The sequence below is a fragment of the Eriocheir sinensis genome, chromosome 12 (assembly GCF_024679095.1).
Source record: "Eriocheir sinensis breed Jianghai 21 chromosome 12, ASM2467909v1, whole genome shotgun sequence".
NCBI classification, from domain to species: domain Eukaryota; kingdom Metazoa; phylum Arthropoda; class Malacostraca; order Decapoda; family Varunidae; genus Eriocheir; species Eriocheir sinensis.
In genome coordinates this window covers 15,882,827-15,907,898 of record NC_066520.1, presented here as the reverse complement: position 1 = coordinate 15,907,898, position 25,072 = coordinate 15,882,827, and the positions used below count along the sequence as shown (strand labels likewise).

Below are 25,072 nucleotides of genomic sequence, written 5' to 3'. Positions count from 1 at the left end.
TCACATCACTCAAGCCTCACTTCACATCACTCCACCTCATCACCCCACATCACTCCGCCTCATTTCACATCACTCAGCCACACTTCACATCACTCCACCTCATCACCTCACATCACTCCGCCTCATTTCACATCACTCAAGCCTCACTTCACATCACTCCACCTCATCACCTCACTTCACATCACTCCACCTCATCCCCTCACATCACTCCACCTCATCACCTCATCACTCAGCCGCACTTCACATCACTCCACCTTATCACCTCACATCACTCCACCTCATCACCTCACATCACTCAGCCACAGTTCACATCACTCCACCTCATCACCTCACATCACTCCGCCTCATTTCACATCACTCAAGCCTCACTTCACGTCACTCCACCTCACTCCACCTCATTCCACCTCACCTTTTCTCTCATTAGCCATCCTGTGCTGCCCTAAAGATAATGGCCGTGGTTGTTAACGATAATATGAATACAAAGATTTATAAGACGACATCCCCTTACGTCACCTTACCTTACCTTTCTGTCGTTAGCTTTCCTGCACCGTCCGAAAGATAATGGTCGCGATTGTGAAAGATAATATATAGACAAAGATTTTAAACGCACGACTTGCCCTCACGTCACTTCACCTCACTTTTTCTCTCGTTTTCTTTCCTGCGTTGCCCTGAAGCTAATGGTCTTGGTTGTTAATGATAATAATGTAGACAACGGTTTTAAATGCACGACTTCGCCTCACGTCACTTTTTTTTTTAACAACAAAGGAGACAGTTCAAGGGCACAAAAAAAAGGAAACAATAATAATAATAAAAAAAGCCCGCTAGTCGCTGCTCTTAAAACCTTGCCTCACCTCGTCTTTCATCGCCTCATCCTGCCTCACCTCACTTCACCTTACGAACTCATCTCACTTGTTTTCTATCTTCCCCAACAGATGCACCACCCAATTCAGATGAAACCCGCCGATACCGAAAACAGAAACGGTGAGTCCATAAACAAGACAACTATAGATAAAAATCCACCTTCCTCGTCTTCCTCCTCCTCCTCCTCCTCCTCGTCCTCGTCCTCGTCCTCCCTCTCGTTCACCTACTTACTCCTAACCTTTTTCCCACTCCCCTTTCGCCTTTTTGTGGCCCTTCTCTTCGTTTCCCCTCACCTTCGTCATTTTCCGCCCCTCTTCCCCCCCCCTTCCCCCTTCACTTCAAACCCCGTATCCAAAAACCCTCTCTTTCTCTTGTTTATTTTTGTTTTCCATTCATAATCAATTAATCGAATGTTTTGTTATGTTTTTCTTTTTTGAGTCCATGTACCAGTGTTGAGAGAGAGAGAGAGAGAGAGAGAGAGAGAGAGAGAGAGAGAGAGAGAGAGAGAGGAAACGCAGTAGGATTTCCTTTGTCACTGCATCATCGTCTTGCATTCATTCTTCTAAGCATTCCCTTGACGAATTTCTTTTCATTTCACAAAGATAAAAGTTGAGGGGATCCTTTGTGTCTTGTTTACTGTGTGTGTGTGTGTGTGTGTGTGTGTGTGTGTGTGTGTGTGTGTGTGTGTGTGTGTGTGTGTGTTCCGTACTATGCCCAAGCCACTCCCATTGACTAACATTCCCCCCGGTCTTCCCCTCGTGGGCCCCCAGAACGCAAGCTCTTTATCGGGATGCTGAGCAAGAGATACAACGAGCAGGACGTGCGGGTCATGTTCTCCGCCCACGGCACCATCGAGGAGTGCACGGTGCTGCGGGATAACAACGGCCAGAGCAAGGGCTGTGCCTTCGTCACCTTCTCCACCCGGCAGTGCGCCATCAACGCCATTAAGAAGATGCACCACTCGCAGACCATGGAGGTGAGGGGATGCTGAAGTCATGTTGGTGTTCTCAGACGCTTTTGCCTCTCCTCAGAGCAACTATTTTCAAAGGCCAAAAAGATTAATCGGGTTCTAATGAGTGCTTTCTTAGGTTCATGGCACAGAAGAAGCGTCATATTACCACAAGGGTCATGAAACTGCCTCTGGAAATACCCAAAACTCTTATGAAAACTGTGTCGTAGGGTTTGTGGGCATTTTCAGAAGTAGTTTTATGACCTTGGTGGTAGTTTGACCGTTCTTCTGTACCATGAACGTGAAAAAACACTCATTAGAACCCGATTAACTCCTCTTCAGCCTTTGGAAATAGTTGATGAGAGGTGGAAGCGTCTGAAGATATCGAATTTAATTTAAGTCTTGTGGCCCGTATCCTCACACAAAGGCTCTGCACAACTAATATATCCAAAGGCCACAGAGGAGATTAGTCGGGTTCTCATGAGTGTTTTGTTTTGTTTTGTATATTCACGATGGAAAAGCCTTGTCAAACCATAACTAGGCTCATAATTACTCATGGAAATCAGGCTCTCACGAGTGTTATGTCTTGTTTTGAATATTCACGATGGATAAGCCTTGTCAAACCATAACTAGGCTCATAATTACTCATGGAAATCAGGCTCTCACGAGTGTTATGTCTTGTTTTGAATATTCACGATGGATAAGCCTTGTCAAACCATAACTAGACTCATGGAACTGCCCACGGAAACACCCACCTCAACCTCTACGAAAGTCTTACCAAACGTGGGTGTGTGTATATGCCTTGACGTGTTTGAGGATACGGGTCACTGTGTTTACTTAAAGCCTGCAACACCCCAATTATTCATACAAGTTACAATGTGTTATAATGCAAACAATGATAAAAAAAAAAAGTAGAAGAGGTGGCCCCACAGAGGATTAGTCATGCATAGTTTCCTGAGACTCACATTATTACAAAAGAATTTAAACCCACCATCAATCTTCTTCGTGACATCTTCCCTTCATGATGGGATGAGGCTAACAAAGGAGGCCATCCATCTCCTGTCCTTGCCCGCCCCAGCCTAATGTCTCTCTCTCTCTCTCTCTCTCTCTCTCTCTCTCTCTCTCTCTCTCTCTCTCTCTCTCTCTCTCTCTCTCTCTCTCTCTCTCTCTCTCTCTCTCTCTCTCTCTCTCTCTCTCTCTCTCTCTCTCTCTCTCTCTCTCTCTCTCTCTCTCTCTCTCTCTCTCTCTCTGTCACAAGAAAATAGATATCCATTACACACACACACACACACACACACACACACCTTTTCTTCAGCAGTATATTCCATTACAAAAAAAAAAAAAAAAAAAGATATTACAAGTTGTTTTTAATGTTGAGTGATTAAAACAGCATCCTCTATTGAAATGAAAAGTAGCCACCATGTTGTGTCTGATATATATTTGTTTTAGTGAATTCATTGGGTGATCCTGTTAGGTTTTCAAGTACATAGTTCTTATCTGGCTTCTCCAAAGGGTACAGAGGATCATAAGAGAGCTCACATTTTTACTACTGATTCACTATTTGACTATTGTTGGTTTTGCATTGATCCAGGTCAAGCTTGTAATATCTGTTGAATATCTATAAGAGTAAATATCTAGATGTGTAAGTTTTCAATTCCTATCATCCTTCCCTTAGTCTTCAAGTTCTATTTAAATACTACCATCTTCCCCAGCTCTTCATCCTCCCTTTTGAGCTGGTTGATAAGTGGGCCCCTCTGGAAACATGGGGAAGCTAAGCTGTGGTAACCCGGACGTCACACTGGCCTGTGTCCCGGGTTAACCTGCCCACCACAGGCTCAAGGGCTGAAGTGATGGAGATGAGTGGTGGCACAATGCACAGCCATAGGACATGACCCCAACTTTACCTTTATCCTCCCCATAGTCTCCAAGTCACCTCGGTTCACAAGTTCCATCATCCCCTCAGGGCTGCTCCTCCCCACTGGTGGTTAAGTTTGCCGATACACAGAAGGAGAAGGATGCCAAGCGGTTACAGCAAGTCACCCAGAACTTGTGGAATGTTGCCTCGGCCAACAACCTCGCAGCCTTGGGCCCCCAGTACCTCGCTGTAAGTATCAGAACGTGCCCGTCAAAGATGCTTCACCAGAGTAGTGTGGCATGAAGGTCATAGAGCATATGTGTTATCGAAAACAACTGCAAGCTCACAAATATTGAACTTACTGATGCTTAAAGGTTTGGCATACACATATTATACATATCACTGGGATTTTTGGTATTGAAAAAAATCATGCTTTATTGCTTATTGAGTCTACTGGATTACACTTCGGCACAAGTTTGTACTTGCTATTCAGGCTTTCTACAATTTATCTTACTAATTTACAGCATACATTTTGTTTTAATTCTGAAGGTTACATGTACTGTAGTTATTTACCAAAATTATGCATTGAAGTCATCAATCCTTCAATAAAAGAAGGTGGAGTTCCATGAGGTCAGAATGGCACCATGCCTCAAAATATTTTATGAATCTTTATGAGTAGACAGCTTTCAAAAACCAGACTTTCCCAGTGTAAAATCTGAACACATGTTTCTTCCTCCACACCTGAAGCTACAGTACAATGTCCTTCACTAAATACTCCCTCATCTGCCAAAACTTAATTAATCCTGCTGACTAACTCAACATGACTTACATAGAGTAGAGGAAATTATCATCACCAGCAATGAAGCAAAACATCAGTGTCCAGTAGAAGACATGGAGGGTTCATGGGTCAGTGTAAATATGTCTTCCACTGGTGTGATGACACATCCATTACATGTGCCCCTTTCAGACTTGCATTCAGAATGTCTGTCTGAAAAATATAGTTATCTTGTATTCAAGGCCGGGTCAGGTGCAGTGCTGTGTGTCTGCGGCTGCACTCTATGAAACATGGTTTTAGTCAATTTTTCTTACCACATTTCCCCTTCATGTTGTAGGAGCACACACTGACCATGAGTGGAATGCATCATCAAAACAATCACACATGACAAAAGTATACACATGCTTAGGGATTGGTGTTGTGTTTGACTCAGTCCTGTATAAATATCAATTGGTAGGAACACCATGCAGGGCAGCAGGACCACCAGCCACTCGTGTCATTTTCATGGTGTCTGTGTCTCTGGTTTTCACTTCATGGTACTGATGTGCTTTTCATTCATTGCTTTACTTGTAATGTTGATTCACAGTGTGTTTTTATACTTTTGAAGTGTCTCACTGCTTGCCCATCTGTTTTGTTCGCTTCATACAAACTTTGTACTTAAAATACTACTAATCCTTTAGGTGAAGTAATATTTAAATAGCCCCTAGAAAAATTAACCCTTTGATAAGCTTCTGGCTTTTATTGACTGGATTTTTCTGCTGAGTAACAGTTTTCACAGCACCGTCACAGCTTGCATGGCAACAGCACGATTACAAGTACACTAATTATTACTTTTAAGATTTACTTTTGAAGTTTTATTGTGGAGTGTTTACATTTCAATTAAGTTCAGAGATGCATGGAGAACACTGACCTTGCTGCAAGTCTTTTACATCCATTTTTTTTTAAGTTTTCATATAAAATTTTCTCTTTATGTATTAAGCATTTAATGATAAATGAATCCAGTGGAAAGCTGCTTTTTAAAGCACCAAAATATGATTTGGAATCTGAAGTCCATTGACTGCCCATGCATTTGACCTCCAATCTGGATGAACAGTTAACCCTATATATATATATATATATATATATATATATATATATATATATATATATATATATATATATATATATATATATATATATATATATATATATTCAGCTTCCGTCACAATTTTCTCTTAATGTTAGATAAGGCTATCTAGTGTGTGCTTCAGTACTTGAAGGATCTGAAAAAATAAAAGCTTTTGCATGGATGAAGGACAGCACTGCAAGACCCTTTGAGGAAGATTGCCTTTATTTTTTTCACTGATGCCATGAATTGGGTTTGTATGCTTATGGCATTACCTTATATATATATATATATATATATATATATATATATATATATATATATATATATATATATATATATATATATATATATATATATATATATATATATATATATATATATATATATATATATATATATATATATATATATGCACACAATTTTTTTAAACATTTTTTGTTTTTTGTTCCTGAAAGTGAGTGCATAGCTTGAGTCCAGTGGTGGCAGCTATCATGCAGTTTCCTCCAACACTGGCTGGCCCTCACATACCTTGCCAAACTCTTTGTGTTCCTCAGTCAGTGTTTCTAAACATGAGATCCTGTCACCCCACTTACCTTTAGTGTTCCTAAGCTGAGAAGTGGACCTTTCATAAGCCTTTCTGTCTTTGAAGAGAGAGAGAGAGCGCGGAAGAGAGAGCATCTCCTCTGCTAACAACCTGGTCACTCTCGGGCCTCAGTATCTGGCTGTGAGTGTGATGCCTCTTTTGCATTACATGTACTGGTATTGTTTTCTTGGTGTCCCACAGTGTAGCAGCAGCGGGCTTTATGTATAATGGCCCTTGCCATCCAAGGCTGTGATATGGAATGTTGGCATGGAGATTGATGAATGTGTCTTATGTTGTCCGACATGTGTTAGTTAAGCTGTAGGCTTATGTTTTTTTATTACTGGAATTGTGTCTGTGCATGTCATACTAATTTAAAAGTTCTTTTATCAATACTGTAATTGACTAAAAGCTCAAAGTTAGGCAGCAAAGTCTATGTAGTCCACGCTGGGTCATGAGAGAAGGCTGCTTATCTCACCAGGGACCTTCACTCTGCTTGCCACACTTTGAATGCCACTCTTCCCTTGAATTCATTTTTCACCAACCATATTGTTTTGCTGTTTGGCAACCTTCAGCATGACAGTCATTGCTTACAGCACTTGTTTTTTTTATATTATGATCAGTTTCATGAGACACTTGAAAGATGTTCTCACTTTGAACCAGAATTACAACAAACATGTCTCCCCTATCAATCTTTATCAGCTCAATAACATGAATACCTGACTGGGTGCATGTGGTATCTTGTGCAGAGCAAGTGGGGTTTCTCATTACTGTTGATAACGACTAGATAAGTTCAGAGCAAGGGTAAAATAATTATTTTTTAAGTTCTTGGCACTGAATGTAGACCATAATGAAAATGGAGAAAAGGAGGAATATTGGTGCTTAGAATCATCACTGCCATCGTCATTATTGGCCTGTCATGAATATCTAATGAACTGAATATATGTAACAAAGTGATCAAGAGTAAGACCTTAAGGAAAACAACTCTGAAATGTTAGAATCCCACAGAGATATGAGGAAGATTTGAGAACATGATCAGGAGTTAGGTTAGTTCAAAGAAATATATTCACTCATCTCTGGTGATGGATGGAAGAACTTTTATTGCATGGAAGTGTTGTGCTGTTCATGCTTGTGTGTGCAGCCTCGAAATGCTTCCTCCCCTCTAAGAAAGTAACATACATTGCAAACATTAATGTGACAACTGGAGCATTACTATGAAGAAAACATTAAAACATTATAATATGGCTGAAAGAACTTTACTTATACTTACATGCATATCAAACTACTCTGATACTCATAACCCTCAACTTGAATCATGACATTAATTATTTGTACAAGTTGTTCATTTATTTACCTTTGTTTTCAGGGTTATATTTTTTATTTTTGTTTTACTTGGTATCTATAAAAAAAAGGATTGTTGCTATAATTATCAGTTACTTTAAATCTTATTGTGAAATTATGAAAAGCAGATATGGAATTGGGTGAGGAATATCTGATATAAAAAAAAGCTGTGATGAAGCGGTAAAATTGTGATCAGTCGGTTCCGCGGCCAACAAAGCCCACAGAGGTGTAGGACCAGTTAATCTCCATGTGTTCCCATTCTGCTGTGTGTCAGTGGGTTCCTTTGTCAGTGTAGAGTAAGAGCCAAAAGTCCTCCCATAGTTAATTTTGAGGGAATGCTAAATATATGAAAACATCTTGCCATGAATTTGTTTGTTCCAGTCTCTTATTTTTTTTTTTTTTTTTTTTTTTTTTTTTTTTTTTTCCCCTGAAACATTCTTGTGATGGAAGGCAGCGGGACAGACAGATGACATGATGTTATAATCAGGCATGCTTTCAGTTGCTTCAGCAGCAGATGGGAAGCTCCACCAGTTCTGGAGCCACAGCCAGCAGCCTTTCCAGCCAACTGGGAAACCTTCAACAGCTGCCTTCCCTCAACAATGTGAGCGTTCAGCAACTCCTGGCAGCATCTCAGGGCAACTTGGCTACCCAACAAATGTTTGATTCTCCAGGTATGTTACGTGTGTATTAACTTCTCTCTGTGTTGGTTTGTCTTGTGTGTCTGTGTGTAGGGGGTGGGATGGCATAGGTGTGATTAACAGGAAATAAGTTACACTCATGGGGTCCTGACCCTGAAAATTAATTGATGGAACTTGGCTTTAACCCTGTTGGAGATTGTGGATTTAGTAACCTCTTTGTCCAGGCTGCTCCAGTGGTCAGTGCATCACTAGGAATGTTATATTTTTATACCTTTGAAGCATATTGTCATTTTCAAGTTTTTTTATGTGTGACAATTAGGTTAATAAAATGATAATGATAAAAAGATGTGTAAAAAGTAGTAGTAAATTGCATCCTCAGCTACAGACATTGCACTGTATAATGTTAACATTATAATCTTTACTGACATGTTGAGTTCTTTTACAGCTGGGCTGAGTGGCCTTGGCTCTCTAAGCAGCCTCAACCTTCCCACCTCCACCAACGGCTCCCAGGACAGCAGCCTGCAGGGCCTCCTGGCCTCCATGGGCTCTCAAAGCACAGGTCAGTGAGGTATTGTAGGTAGGTTGGAGGTGTGTCGTTTGCACTACCTCATGTGGAAGTGTTCTTTGCATGGCACTTCCCTCTCCTAGGCAGCACACCGTCACTACAGTGCTGCAGTGTTGAAGGAGTGAAATGTTTGTGTTTCTGGTAACTTGCTCAGTTGTATTTGCTTGCTTTCACAGCATTTTCTGTGTTTTCTGTATTCAGTGTATTGTAGTGTTGCAATTCCATGTCCCTCTAAGTAAACTCCTAAGGCAAATTGTCTGTTGATCCAATAAATAAAAGATTAAAGTAGTTTTGTCCATCACATTACCGGAAACACAATTATTGTAGATTTTCTCCGTGGTGCTTAAGGTGTAGCTCATGAAGAGGGCTGAAGGATGTCTGTACAGAGGGAGAAAGTATTATCAACAGGATGTGACTCAATGCTGTGACAAAATTAAATACGTCACCAGAATGTTTGAAATGGATGCTATGGGGAAAAATATGAAGAAAAAGAGCATGTGAACTGTTTTGTGTAACATCATTTAGCATAATATCAGATAAATGGATTAACATGATTATCTTCTTAGTCAAAAAACAATTGTTGAAGGAAGAAAACAAGACAGGCTTTTGTGAATTACCATCATTGCCTTTTCAGAGTGAAGGAACGTTGACAGACAGAAGCAATAGAAATATAATATATGGTAGAGAAACACATAATACAAATAGTAGCAGATGAAGGCATGGTCGCTTACTGCTAAATAGATAGTATGCAATACCCACCAGAATAAATGTTTTGAAATCTTAAACTATAAGGCACATGGATCACTTAGATTAATTCTTTAAATAAATAGCAAGTAAGTAGCAGCTACTTCTACTAATAGTGCTAAGCCTGATATAATATGCCCATAATTTACAAATGGAATTAGCTTTTCAGTAACACCAGTAATACATCAGCTAAAATTTTAATGTCAGTGCTAAGACACAACCTCAAGGTCAGCATCCCCACAGCTTCATCCTTGCGAATGCAGCCAGTATGTGTTTGTGCTCCCTGTGTGGGTGTGTTTGTTTGTTAGACTAACCAACACTGGACACAAATTTCCTTCAGTGATGAGATAGCAGGATTCCGTGACATCTCACTCCACATAGCCTCAGGGAAACCTGCTGTCACTGACCTTAGTGAACACCACCCATGCACTCTATAAGTGTGAGGTGACAGAAGTGCAGCAAACTCTCATAGTCAAGGAACGTCACCCTCAGAGTTGCCAAATGAGACCATAATAATGAGTGTAGTAATGCGAGAAGACGCAGAAGGGTGCCCTGTAGAAGCTCGTCTTCTGCTGGTGGAGTTTTGGGTCCATGTTTTTAATGTTTGTTGTGGTAAGGTTCCCTCAGCCGGCCAGCAAGACCAAAACTAACACTCTGTGGTGTTTTTCGTGTGTTCCTGTGCAGGGCTGGGCATGAACGTGCAGAACCTAGCGTCCTTGGCAGCTATCACTGGTGGCAGCACGACGGGCCTCCAGGCTCTCACTCAGCCAGGTATCACACTCCCTACCTCTCCCAGCTCCCCCTTCACTCTCACCACTGACCAAGGTATCACTCACCACCGCAGTCACCAGTAACTTAGGGTTCCTTCCCAACTACTTACTACACTCTAAGCAATCTTTTGTTTTTCCCTCACCTACCCATTCCAACCCTTCCTCATCTCCCCTTCTTGGTGTATGTTGATGTCTGTTTCTTCTGTATGCGTGTGTCGTGTTGTGTTTCGTGTGTTGCGTGTTGTGTGGGCTCTTTGTGAAACCTAGGCAAGACTTTGTGTGTTGTGTTGTGTCTTGGGGACTGTAGTGTGTGTGTGTATGAAAATTTCTCTCTCTCTCTCTCTCTCTCTCTCTCTCTCTCTCTCTCTCTCTCTCTCTCTCTCTCTCTCTCTCTCTCTCTCTCTCTCTCTCTCTCTCTCTCTCTCTCTCTCTCTCTCTCTCTCTCTCTCTCTCTCTCTCTCTCTCTCTCTCTCTCTCTCTCTCTCTCTCTCTCTCTCTCTCTCTCTCTCTCTCTCTCTCTCTCTCTCAATATAATTAACTGATGTAGGCTATATACATATATATTTCATTCCAATAATTTTGACAATGTTATCAGCATAATATTTTGTACGTGCTGATGATGATATTCCATTTTTTTTATACTCAGTTTTTAATAGGTTTTAATTTTTATACTTGCTATTTGTTTGAATACAAATAGTTGTTTTGAGTTCTCTATTCCTCTGTGTGTGTGCCTACCTGCATATGTGTGTGTGTGTGTGTGTGTGTGTGTGTTTGGGTATGTGTGCTTTCAAACAAAACGGTGAAAGGAGGAGCCAAGACTGTAATACCAGTCAACAATCAGTGCCGTTTCTAAATACAGGTAATGGAAGCTATTAGTCAGAATTTTCTTCAAATTGCAAGATTCTAGATACATCAAGACTAGATTAGCCACTGGAGTTAGATAAAAATTAAACCTATAATACCAGCCTTTGGAAGTAAGTGTAAGGCAAAGGTTACCTGATAAATAGTAGTGTGTGAGGTGAAATGAAGAATGAAAAGTCTAAAGGGAGGAAAGATCATTGCCATGGTTTGCATACTGAAAGTGTGTCATAACCATCACACAGATGTTGTAAGTTCTGTAAGAAATGTGATATAGGTTGACATGAATATTGGAGGCACAGTAGTTGGTATTATAAACTGCAATGAACTGCACAGAATTAACGAAACAGCTACAGCCATCTACTAAAATTAACATTGCACACATAAGATTGTAGTTTTCCACCAAAAGGATAATTATCTTCTAGATTAAGAGAAACCTCATGTATAAAAGGATACATGAATTACCTTGAAATATACAACATCAAGACCAACATAATCAAACATTTATTTTCAACATTATACATTTCACACATTAAGATATTTTCTAAGTATAGTCAAGTGTGGTAGAAAGGACACAGCATAATGCATAGGTGATGGGGCACTTTCCAGCAAACTGTAGGGGGTAAGTATCAGTGACTGTGTGTGTGTGTGTTGGTGTGCCATCACATACTCTTGATGGAGGACAAGAGTGGCAGTTTGTGTGTGTAGAACTGTAGGTGCTCATTATTATGTGTTTCTTTTCACTTCCTTTTTCCTCTAAAAACTAAATATGTGACTAAAATATTTATATAAATTATTCCAGGTTTTTTATAATTAAATGAGATCTGTATTTATGGCTAATATGCAGTAATCATGGTGCCAGCACATGCACAGTAAACCCTCGCCCAAAGGTTGTGGCTCTTTCTCTTATGTCTTGTGCTGCTTTACAACTTGTAGGCAATACAACTCACCATCCACAAGGCTTATTATCTATCTTTAATCTGTCTGCCAAAAATAATCCAACTACAAAAGTAGTAATAAAACCAAAAAAAAAAAGAATGCTACTTTAGTACATCAACAATAAAAGTTACACTTTGATGCTGCCAGTCACAACACACTTCAACTCATGTGGTGATATAGTCTTCAAGATGTTTTATTTGTTATTATTATTTATTTCTTATTATTACAATATATATGGTTCTTCTATGACAAAATGATGCTCCCTCACAATCCAGAGCAAAGCATGAGTACTGGAGTGCCAACTTAACGAGGGTTTATTGTACATGTATAATCTATGTAATTTTACATTACTGATAAACATAATAAATGAACATATTAGGGCTTTCTTGCACTTGATTTTTTAAATATTACCACAAATTTTAATTTTGGTGGTGGAATCTATTTTTATGCTACATTAATTCCATAAAGAGCTGTTTATGCTTGACACTGATGTTGCTCCTGCACCTCACATCACACTTTGTCCCATTCAAGTGAAGGGAGGCAAATGTACTTGACATTTTTCTAGCCAGTTCATGTTCACAACAGAGCAGAGGTGCTGGAGCAATATTTGGCAACAAACTGCTCATCTTTCTGGCTTCATGAGCTATTTATGTAAATAGCAAGTGATGCAAAGATGAGGCAACCAACATATGTATATACAGTAGCCTTAAATGCATTCTTATATGCATTTTTCCCCATCCCTGCCTCTCCGGTGTGGCATGTGGGACCCTTCTTGTGTGCTTGTTGTTGGTGTGAGGGAAGCCCTGGGGCATGGGACCCGCAGGGAGACATCGCTTATTGTCTTGGTGTTGGCCACTCACAGACTTAGTTAAGGACAGCACTGTTTCTTTGCATTCACAGTGGAATCTGTTTTATCAGTTTGTGTTGACACCAATCTTAAACTTTTCCTGCTCACTCATTGCCTTCAAAACATGAGAGCCTTGCAGCACACTCACATCCCTCCATCATTCAGATCAGAAAAGATGACAATGAAATTTGGAATTCCATAAAAAAATACGGGACAAACTGCATGAGCAATATAAATTGTATTGTCATTGAATCAAAAGATTTTCAACTGATTTACATTAATTGTTTTGAGGTACACATATGCAAGTTTGAAAATCCTTGCTGTATTCTATTCCCAGTTTTGAAATAAAGTAATATGATGAAGCATTTTGTTGAGACAGGATGTTACAGTGTCCATGACAGACTGGTAAAATTTTGTATGCTTTTATCACCAATTCATATCAAATCCATAACTGAGTCTGTGGAGGAGCATTTTGGGTCTTTAGACCTTCAAACCTTCCAGGGCATATGAGTTTTATTTTCCCTTTGTTAACTGTCTTTATGGTAGTCAAGCTGTTGAGGTTGAGCACTGACTAATCAGTGATGCTTGGGGTTTTGTTGCAGTGCTGACTGGCCTCACCACCTCCACCAGCGGTAAGTGATCAACTCTCAGTCTTGCCTTGGCTGTCATCATTAGTGAAGGTCTGCATAACCTCAGACAGGAAGGTTCCTTTGTAATCTTTACTTAACTTCTGATACTTATATTAATCTCTACCCCAAGAATATTGTTACAGACTTGTTTCATAGGTAGCATTATGAAGGATGACAGTGTAGTTGCTCATAATAATGCTGCATTAACATCATATGAAATAGTAATTAGAACTGGGTTGCTCATCTGCTAAGGGACTGAACACTTCACACATGAGTCATAGGCTTTGGTTTCCTAATGCTCAATATACTTTCTAGTCCAAGTGAATTTCAGTTCCCAGAAGTACTTTCATCATATCCTAAGCTTGTTGTGACTGAATTCAAAGCTTTCTATTTAGATTTGGAGTCTAAAAATGATATTCAGACCTCAGTTTTTTTCTTATATGATATGCATGAATTAATCACATAATGAAAGGCAACTTTTCATGTTTCAAATCTGTTATGAACTGGGAAATTTGTATCAAACCAAATTTACGGTAAATTTTTGTAATCTATTACTCTTTGGCTATTTATGAGAGCTTTCCCTATTAGGGTACTGATACTCAGAATGACCTGGATACAAAGGTGATACTTTAAGACTAAGCTCGGTAAAAGGTTGATACAGATACAGGACAACATGAGGTTAAGTCAAATCTTGTCTCAAGGTTCCTGATGTATGTAAATGACATGGTGGAAAGAAGAAACTCATGCAAGCCTGTCTGCAGATGATGGCAAGATCATGAGGAAAATGATAAAAAGCTGCAAGAATATCTTGACAGGATTTATGAATAGATCAAAGAGTAGGAAATTAAATTTGATCCCAAAAAATGCAAGTTATTGGAAATGGACAACACTATTTAAAGGTCATCACTGAACTCTGTAATGGGAAACTGAAATATCACAAAAGTGAAGAAGAAGGACCTGTGAGAGTTGGTCCAGGATAATTTGTTGCCTGAAAACACATTAACAAGATTGTCAGAGGCTTTTATACTCACCCCATGGGCAAAGAGAGGGTGAAGAAGCCAATAGTGGCTTTGATCTGTTTGAGGCCGGAATTCACGGCAGTAACAGGTTCCCACATAAAACTAAATTCATGTATAAGATCTAGAATACAAAGGACACTTAACTAAGATGATCCCAAGTCTGACAGACGTAACGTACAAGGAAAGATTGGAAAAATTGAAGCTACCTTCCTTGAAAGAAAGAGAGAGTGAGAAAGAGGTGACATGATAACAGCATTTCCCATTAGATGCATTGACCAGTGGAACAGCCTGGACACAGTTGTCAATCCAAAAACTTAAACAAATTTAATGCTAAATTTGACCGACTGAGACTCAGACATTACTCTGTGAGCATAGCTCATTTCCTTTAAATCACAAGTAGGTATACACAACCAGGTAAATACAGTAATATACTTACTGTCGGTACAAGTGCAAAATGGACAATTTGTCTCAACCACCAAGGTAGGTAAAATAATGGGAGCAGAAATTTTATTTGGAAAGGTGGCACACTGAATATCTGGGGCTTTTAAAACAATGCATGACTGTATGTTTTGGTAATTCACTGCTTTCTGAGGAAGAGCATTTTCTTTATGGGGTGAGTTGTGCTTATCAAGGACATGGTGTAACTCTTGGAACTTGACTTTCTTGCCCTTTACGCCCTTCCTAGCAGAGCTCTGATTTAATCTTTGCACTAAATCAAACAAGGAAAGTGCTCACATTTAAATAAAGACAGATGTAGTGTTGTTAGTATTGTGTAAGGATCATTGTAACAGTAAGGTTCCTCCCACAGGTTTTGCCAACAATGTGACAGCTGCCACTGGCCTGGGAGCAGCAGCCTCCTCCAACCCGGCTGGGAAGCAGGTGGAAGGACCCGACGGCGCCAACCTCTTCATCTATCACCTTCCACAAGAATTTACTGACCAAGAATTGGCCCAAGCCTTCTGGCCATTTGGCAAAGTCATCTCTGCTAAAGTCTTTATTGATAAGCAAACAAACCTCTCAAAGTGCTTTGGTATGTATGCTCTGAAGTTTTAGGAAGTGTTTCAGTAATATTTTGTAGACATTTATTGCTTAAAGAAAAGGTCACCCTAGATAGGTAGTTAGAATAGATCATAGTTTGGCAATTAATTATTAACATATATATTGTTTGGAAATCTGTGATCTTATATAAAATGTCACTTTTCATGGAATAGGGTAAGATCAGATACATATTTATACATCAGAAAAGATATGAGTTAAACTTTTTGTGTGGTTCCTGACATGCCCCTTTTCAACTAGTTTCAATTTAGTCTCTCCTTTCCCAGATATGCAGGTTCACTGCTTTTCTGACATTTTGATTTTGTTTGATACATTCATTCTGTATGTCCAGGCCTGTTGGTAGCATTTGCAAGTACACACATAATTCACACAATTGATATGTTAGTTCTGGGCAGTATGTTTCAGAATATAGGAAATGGATTTGTTCTTGTTGACTGGTAAGAATAAAGAGAAGGATTAAAGTGAAGCATTTAGGCTGAGGGGATTCAGGCTTGTCAGCTGCTGATGCACTTTAACCCCCTTGCTGAAGCCCCTTCCTCATTTTGTGGGAGAGGGAGAGAGTACTTCTGTTCTAAATGTATATCTGCTTCATAGACAAGTTATATGTTATACTTATCAAATTTAAGAATGGCTTATATTCAAGTTGTCCTTCATATAGCAAAAGGGTTTTTTGAGATTATGATTAAGTAGCTCATAGGAAACAGAAACTTTTTCCCTTTTGTTTTTCTTTTCGGGAAACTGTGATGTCTTTCTGTCTTGCAGGCTTTGTATCGTACGACAATGCAATGGATGCCCAGCGTGCCATCCAACACATGAACGGCCAGCAGATTGGTAACAAGCGTTTGAAGGTGCAGCTGAAGCGATCCAAAACTGACTGCAAGCCATACTAACAGGTACTCTAGGGTTAAGCCGTCTTATGTTTTACTCTCAACAGTCAGTTTTTCCCACAATTCCAGCTCTTCCCCTTCCTGATACCCATCATATGGGATATCATTTAGTCTATTAAATAGTAGTTCTCCCAGTCCCCTTCCACACCATCCTGCCTGTCAGATAGCCATTGACTGGCCAGCTCAAGTAAAAACTGTTCCCAGACTGGACAATCAGAAGCAAAGTGTACCTGTGTGGCTCTGAGCGGCACCACAGCAGTACATCGTTGGTTCTCCACAAAGGGACAAAAAAAATGTTAAGCGCTAAATAAGGAAACGTCAATCACAATACTCACTGTGTGCAGGGATTGTCGGGTACGCCAGCGTGGAAATATTGGCCCACTTGATATGTTTGTGAATTTATCATCATTATTTATTTATTTATTTATATGCATTACTTAAAATTTCTTGTTCAATGTGACGTATCTTGCTGTGTACAAATATTCGTCCCATATCAAGTCTTTCAGTAACAGTGAATCAGGGCCACAGTTCTGTGTTGTTGGAGAGTGAGTCAGGCTCAGTGGTCCATGGTACTGAAGGTGTACTATATTTTTATTGTACATTATCATCTGTGAACTTGCAGCTGTAAATATGCAGACGTTTGCATCTGCCAGAGGTTTTTGTACCAGCATACCCGAGTGGGCTAAGTCACTTTATTAGTTTTTAGCCCACGGTTATATTTTCTGTCTAGCATCCAGAGGTTCCTCGTGTGCTCTGGGACCTCCTCTGCATTCTGCAGCCTCAGCCACTCCTGGTGGGTGGCAGAGGCTCAGTCCACAGGCAGAAAAAGCAGCTATGAGTCTGTCAACAGTGTACTTATGTTTACAGTTCTTTTCACTTCTTGGGGTTTGTTTTCAGTTCACAAATCATATGCCTAAATCAGAAGCATCTGAAGCCAAAGTAAATATCTTATTTGCCAGAATGTTATATTTTCTTGTTGAGATTGTAAGTGAATTACAAGTTTTCTCTCCTTATGAAAAGTAAAGATGTTTTGATCTCCAAGACTGACTCATAGTTGACTGTGTAGTTCACAGATGAGGAGGTTTGTCTTTATAAATGTTGCACTGGCTGCTCAAAAGAACTGTGATAATCTGGTGTTGTTTTCACCAATGCTGAGCTAGTCCCATGTTACTATCAAACTTGCATGAGTAAGGTAGACTATTTTATCCAACCAAATAGCAAAGTTTACAGACAAATAGGCTTAGGCATCCACATATCAAAGAACCATCACTTACACACTCCAAAATATTGCAATCATCCATACATGGTCCTGAAACACAAAGCTCCCCGTTCCACAAACCAAGTAAAGAATCACACATCAAAGTGAGAAAAGTCAGTAGTGAATCCATAGTGCGTAGCACACGGCCCCCTTCAAGATGCCCCCTCCAGAAGCCTCCTAGAGCTGCTGTAGTATCTCCTGAAAAGGAAATTTCTATAATCCAAGACATTTTCAGTATTCCAAAGAGGGAGTGAAACCTTCATTAGCCAGAATGCCCTAAAAATTAAAATGCTGTGACATTTACCAATATAATAAATGTTCTCAAGACTTAAAGGGATCAGTGTCATGAAGTATATATATATTTGATGTGTAGTTTGCATATATGATTATTTTCACAGTGCATCGTTGTTAACAGGAATAGCACAAAAAAGTCCATCTTAGGATGACTGAGCATACCCATACTCATGCTTGTATAACTGTTTTAAGATAGATTGTGAGTCCAGAAAGAAACAAGTGCCAAGAGTTACTTTAATTGTAACTTCTGTAAAGGTTACTTACTGTTGTGTGTTTCATGTTGGTCTTACTGACGCTGGAGGTGCAAGTCTCGTGTTGAGCAACTCGCTGGCTGGGATGTGGTGGAGGTTGTGCATTGCATTGTGACACTGTAACTTAAAGTGTTGTAGTTGATGCTTTAGTATGTTGACATGTTCTCTCCTCAGTCTGTGCATCTCAAGTATTGTTTTCCATTTTCATACTGCCTGAATCTCCTCCCTCTCTCTCCTTTCGATCTCCTTTCATTCTCCTTTCCTCTCTTTTCTTTTTCTCTCTCCTTTCATTCTTTTCTCTTCTCTCCCTTATCTATTCTCTTTTTTCTCTTTTCTCATTTATCTTTTTCTCTTCTTCTCTCTCTCTCTCTCTCTCTCTCTCTCTCTCTCTCTCTCTCTCTCTCTCTCTCTCTCTCTCTCTCTCTCTCTCTCTCTCTCTCTCTCTCTCTCTCTCTCTCTCTCTCTCTTTTTCTTGGTTTGGCTTCAGCAGCAACAAAAGGGTACATTAGTTGGTTGTCCTTCCTTTCCTGTCGTGAGTGTCTCCTCCGCAGTGGAAGACAAGCTTGCCATGATCTGTCTTGGTGGCCCTGAGTGCTCACAGTCCACCACTCAAACTAACTCATTGCCTACAATAGTCTTTTCTTTTTTTTTTTTTTTTTTTTTTTTTTTTTTTTTTTCCGTCTTTTAACACAAAAGAAACCAGATTAACTATTGAATGTGGATATTAATCACTACTTTATCCCCCTTCTTTTTTTTCTTTCTTTTGTTACAATAACTAGTGAGCCCACAGCTCTGCCAGCCCCCCTGGCTAACGCAGACAGTGTGTCCCGCCTCCACCGCTGCCACTGTCATGCATGCCGGTGACTCACTGAGGGAACGTGGATGTGATATATTTCTTCTAGTCATATAAGGTTACATTCCAGGTGATTTTTTTCCTCTTTTCTTGTTTTTCAGAAGTCATGTCTAGGGTAGGACTCGAGTTGTCATGTTTGCATGTGTCCTCCAAGAAACATACAAGTTTCTGTTTTTGTGCCATGACTTATACGTGTTTTCTTTTTTTTCCGTTGGCGACCTATAGCTGCCATGTTGTGCTGTTCTGCCCCGTGCCCCGTATTGCCTGCCGTCCGTATAACAGTGTCTGCGTCCTTCTCCCATCTTCGTAGCACGTCTCATACGTACGTATGTATACGTATGTGTATGCCATGTGGTTGTATACTCTTGTGCAGCTGCTGTCAAGTCACTTAACGCTAGCAGATCACTAACTACCCAGTCAGTCATCACACGTCAGCCTCCACACCAGGTAGGCTCTGTAACCTCTCAGCTGTGCTTGTCACAAACACAGACAAGCAACCTCACCATAAGGCTGTCATTTGCTATTATCTGTACAAAGGAAAGAAATGTTTAATATTACTACACTTTAAATAGCTGTTTAAGAGTAAATAATGTATACTGTCCTTTTATCCATTTTTACTGGATCACCCATTACTTTAAGGAGATGGACAAAGATCATTACTCGTCAAAGGCTAACTTTCCAGTGTATGTTGATGACCAAAAAGTTATTACATAACATTCACTGGTAGCTCCATGCACAAGTTACATATTCACAGTAACTGGCCCAACCCTCCCAACCTGAAATCATGATGATCCTTTCCAGTTTCACTTTTAAGCAAAAAAAGATCATATTTTATAAGAGAAGGGAATCAGTCCCTACCTGGGGCTGGCCAAGGCAGCTCCTAATTCACACATCATATATAATGTCCTCGTGTACTTATTATGTGCCATGGCTTCTTGAAACGTGTAAACACTAAGCATTGTGTTTTAGATATTACATGGAATATATGTTTTGTAAATGTGCTATCAAAAATTGGAATGCATGCTTATAAATATTCAAATACTGTCTTGTACTTTCATGTACTGCACAAAGTGATCATTAATTTTTATCAGTACAAAAGTAACAACTTTTGTATATTTATTGTAATCCAAGGTCAATATTTTTATAGCAGTCTTTGCATTGCTTACCTAGAAACATTAATCAGTGTTTGTCTTCAAAGATTTTCTAGATTTTAGGATGACAAATCTTCCAGTCATTTCAGCTCTCATCAACACCTTGGCTGGAACACTGGGAGGAGGAGGAGCCTCACCCCACACCCGGGCGTCGCTGCCGGCCAGGGTGCACGCCAGCTCCTCACAGGCGCTGGCGTGCACCCCGGCCGGCCGCTGACCCTTACGTGTCCTCTTTGTAGTGTTTGGATATGTAAGACAGCTGTGCTTAGAGTTGGGCCTTATTGAGGATGATATGCCGGATTCCTCTCTGGCACAGTTGAATTTCAAGCTTCATGAAAATGTAGAGATGTACTTAAAACTTTTCATAAGGAAGAGACTAGTTAAATGCCTTTGTAGAGGATTGAGGGAAGGAGCGGAAGAGGCAGGGTGTGGCTTGAAGCTCTTTTTCAGATCCTCTCGCTGTTTCTGCTGTTTGGATTTCCTCGGGAGAGTGTCTGAGGCCGGGCCGAGCAAAGACATTAACTAGTCTATTGTTGGGAGTTTCCACAAAGAGGGCATCCCCCCTTCAATATTGTTATTATTTTTATGGTTTATTACTTTTTACCTTCAAACACTTTCTGAGAGGAAATATATAGTGGAAATTTGCCATGATCTTACTCTAGTATTACTCTTAATGAAACTATCCTATTTTGTTATGACCTTTTAAATACATACTTTGTGGTTGCTTGTAAAAACACATGGTTATCCATCCTTTATATCAGATCCATAATTTGAATCCCTTGAGTTTTAAAAGTTGTAGGAAATAGCTTACCCATATCTCATCAGAGCAACTACTGCCACCTTCCACATGCTGCCTGGAGTTCATGCTATTGGCTTAAGACTTCATTACCCGAACAGACATAACAACTAGGCTCACCGTGAAGCTGTATAGTATGACAGATTACTGTGACAAGAGGCAGGCTAGAAATAGCCCGTCTGGCATACAGAGCTTAGGATAACCAAAGAAAATGTGTTTGTCTGTGTTTGTTGTAGCTCACAGCCATGGTAGACTGAGGAAGTGGTCCTTCAAAGTCCTGTATTAGATTTTTACTGTCTGTTCCCACTAGAAAAGAAGTTATACATGTTATTTATTACCATACTTATGGTATGTTGATGTTCTTTCCATGTCTCCTGTGTTTCTCTTCCCCCCATAAATACTTGATTGACTGAAGTGGGGTGTTCCATAGTGACTGTGTGAGGCAGACATTTCACTTGCCTATAAAGGTCAATGCCATCTCTGTGCCTTTGTTTTACATTGCTTACCATTTTGTGCTTATACTGCAGCTAAGAGAAAGTGTAAGTCCTTGAATTTATGTTTACAAGAGACATTAGATAACTACCCTGTTACAATATAGGAGAGCTTTCATGTGTAGGTGGATGTGCTGTTTAATGTAGTTGTGTTAAAAAGATATATATATAGAAATTAGGTTTAGAGGGAAGTTATTGATTTATTATTTTTCCTTTGATTAGTGTTGTATTCAGCAGTAACAATGGTAAGAATATATATCTTAAATGTATTTACTATGTTCTGTTGGGTTTGTTTATGAAACAATTATGTATGTGTGTAGTCAATAGTTAGCTGTTTGGTTTTACTTTGATTTTTCAGGTTGTATGACTTTTTTTGTCTTGTGTTTTATTTTTTCCTCTGTGTAACGTGAACACACCTCAAAGCATCCATGTTTATTGTGTTTCTACCGTGGTGTGTCCACTGCCGACTGCAGGATGTGGGGTATGATTAGTCCATTCTCACAAGGCATCTTACCTTAAAGCTTTTGTTCTCTTTCATAGGAATTAGGATTGTTTCCTCTGTCTCATGGTTCCTCATTAATTATCAGTTGTACTACATTCGTAAATGGAAAGGTTAAGGTCAGGTGTCTTTTGTTTCTGTGTGTTTACTAGGAAGGTGGTCTCATTTTTATTTTCATTTTTTTGTGTGTGTTGCATTTTTTCTGCTTTTGTTAACTTACTGTGTGGTATGAAGAGTTATTGTAAGGGGAAGTCATTTTCCAATTACTGATTAGATGAGTAAATTTTGTTTTGAAACTTATGAAAATGACACTGATTAAATAATTTTGGCCTTGTCCCCAAATTCTAGTGTCCTGTGCTGTAGTGGAGACAGAGTACCCTCATGACTGTACTTTTCTACCTTATGTTATGTTGTGGTTATTATGTCCTGTGTACTGAGGTGTAGATGGAGTAGCTTTTATTACAGTAGGGGCACGTCTTGATGCTATTGAAGAGTGAACCATGATTTTTGTACATGGTCCCATAAAGACCGAGCGTTTGTAATGCTTCCCCGCCTCAGCAGCCTGGCAGAGTCGAGGCCCTGCCGGGCTGCCTGTACTCAGGAAAGACTCTCCCGTGAGAGCCGTTGTCCTGTCCCGATTAACCAGAGGACTAACATTCAGAGAAGATATGTGATTTTTGAGTCATTGCCACACTGATATGTGTCATTATTGTTCACGTCATACAAGGTATTTTTCCATTGATAGTGGAAATTTATATTATGTCAGTGGAAGCCCTGTTCACAACCTCTATAACTTAATGCTGGATGCCAAAAGCATGGCCCCCCCATTTCAGGCTCTGCAATGTACTGTGATTTTAAGACCAGTGAGTGTGCATTCGTGTAAGTGTTTTGCTTTGTGTGGGTTCTATAGGAAGGACAAACTTAGCAAGATGTTTGGCAGGATTTTTATTTTTATTTTTTTCTTCATTTTTTTCTTGATAAGAGAATAAACAAATGTTTGAATAGTGTCAACAGGCTTGGGAAGACTGGACTGTGGTGCAGCATGTGCCTAGTGCCTGCACCACCACCACCACATGAGGTCTTGGTCAGATGGTTTCCTATATTTGTCTTCACTCCTCAAAGTTGTGAAATTGGTTGTGTAGGGATTTTGAAGTGTATGTTCAGTGCCTGTTTGGGGAGATTAATAGTAGTGTATTGTCTGCTTGCACTCACTCTAAATGTATTGGAAGAGAAGTGTCGTCAAGTAACAATGTAAATGAAGAAGTGAACTCGTGTAAAGCTGAATTGTCATATTGTCACTCCCACTTGTGTTTGCTGTGCAAGTCCTCAAACTTTTCACAGTTACCTAAAAAGACAAAAACCTGTGTGTCATAAAAGAAACTATCAACTCTTTCTTTATCTTGGGTGATTCAGTTTGCTCAGTTTGATTGACTAAAATTACAGATTCCAGGTACAGCACAGTCATAAGTACAGTATAGTATTTTGTTGCCTGTTACTTGGTGTTCAAAGCCAGTGACTCGAGGCCCATTCACACCCGGTCGGGGCTGCCCAGTGCAGAGACTAAGATGGTGGTGCAAGAGGACAATACCAACGCGTGAGTAGTTGTAATTTTCTACTTCCAAACAGCCAACCCGTAATTTTGTAATGAAATGTACAAGGATATAGAGGCAGAAGAATAAAGTATTTTCAAAGGATATGTTGATTTTTATCCTTAGAAGAGTATGGGAGGTCAGGAACGGTATTTGAAGGCTATGGTGGAATGGCTGTGTTGCATTTAGTGGCCGGACATTCCTCCTGAGATTGAGTTTTTTCATATGCAAATTTCGAAAAGAATGTGGAGAGAGAGAGAGAGAGAGAGTGCGTGTGTGTGTGTGTGAGGTGAAATTGTGAACGGATATTAGAAGCTTCAAGTCCATATTCGAGCCGACCATAGAATAGGTAGTACATCTTTGCATATGTAGAATGCCAAATTGTCTAGGCTGAATTTGCACAAATTACTTAGCCAATAGTGTTTGATAATTAATGTTAATCGAGGATAACAGCAATCACAGTGCTGTGTGACGCCTAAAGGTAAACCACCATTCGCCTTTTGGATCAGTTGATGCCCTGCTACTGCTCGTTCCCGCAGCAGTCTGCCGGGAGGCCTTGAGGGTGGCGGGCGAGGACGCTGCTCTGCGAGCTGGAAAGGTAAGTGTCCTGCAAGGGGTAGTTTTCTTATGAAAGTAGCAATGGGGCAAGTGATGAGTAACTTTAGTAGTAGCCATGCTGAAATTCGTAATGGATCAATGACTGACCACACTCACGTCATCAACTGTTAATTATCAAACCGCTTTCACACCCAAGGTGATAGATAACGAAGATAATATTAATAACATTAGATACAAATGACATTAAAAATTCAACAACAAAAAATCCTGCGGATGTATGACGTATCACTGTCACGTATGTAATCTTGAAGTCTTCAAACAGATTAAAATTTTATGCTAGCCACATTTGACAACACTGCCTCGGTTGCCATGTGGAGTCAATGGTTGGTTCACAAAAAACTCCGGTCTTGGAGGTCGCCAGCTTATTCTCTTAGTGTGTGTAAAGGTAAACAATGCAGAGTGACTGAACTCTAGCGGCAGATTAGTTAAATGAGAGGAGACTTGACCGGCAGGTGCTAGTTGGCAAATTCGAAGCTCCGGGGTTTCGGTTAGGTTCGATTTGTGAATGGATTCGAATCTCCCGGCGAAGTTACAATTCCCTTGTTTTCCTGTCACATAAGCAATCATAGAAAAAGTTTTGTCCTCCATAGCGTAGAAGTTGAAGTGTGTACAGATGTATATATATATATATATATATATATCTATATATATATATATATATATATATATATATATATATATATATATATATACGCATTTTTTTTCTTTCCACTTCATGTAGGCGTTAGTGGCATGTGACAAGTGTTCATTACACATGTTTATGATTACGGACAGCACTAACTACCAATAATCGATGAATTAAATTAAACTACCCCTCTCTCTCTCTCTTATAATTATTTGTTTCTGTATCC

The 25,072-nt window shown here is 39.7% G+C and overlaps 1 protein-coding gene across 9 annotated transcripts in view; it reads left to right on the top strand.

Annotated features, from left to right (window-relative positions):
• Window positions 1-23,708, top strand: part of LOC126997495 (CUGBP Elav-like family member 2) — a 133,124-nt gene extending 109,416 nt beyond the window's left edge. For 3 of the 9 annotated variants that reach the window (XM_050858608.1, XM_050858605.1, XM_050858604.1), the window contains 11 exons: window positions 933-981; window positions 1,632-1,837; window positions 3,732-3,914; window positions 6,198-6,272; window positions 7,969-8,140; window positions 8,553-8,666; window positions 10,101-10,241; window positions 13,433-13,462; window positions 15,287-15,508; window positions 16,297-16,427; window positions 19,303-23,708. In XM_050858608.1, coding sequence (XP_050714565.1) covers window positions 933-981; window positions 1,632-1,837; window positions 3,732-3,914; window positions 6,198-6,272; window positions 7,969-8,140; window positions 8,553-8,666; window positions 10,101-10,241; window positions 13,433-13,462; window positions 15,287-15,508; window positions 16,297-16,424 — 1,320 coding nt within the window. In that variant the 3' untranslated portion in view covers window positions 16,425-16,427; window positions 19,303-23,708. The remainder of the gene's footprint in view (window positions 1-932; window positions 982-1,631; window positions 1,838-3,731; window positions 3,915-6,197; window positions 6,273-7,968; window positions 8,141-8,552; window positions 8,667-10,100; window positions 10,242-13,432; window positions 13,463-15,286; window positions 15,509-16,296; window positions 16,428-19,302) is intronic. The other 6 variants (XM_050858609.1, XM_050858607.1, XM_050858610.1 and 3 more) reach the window with 6 other exon arrangements.
• Window positions 23,709-25,072: the final 1,364 nt, after the last annotated feature.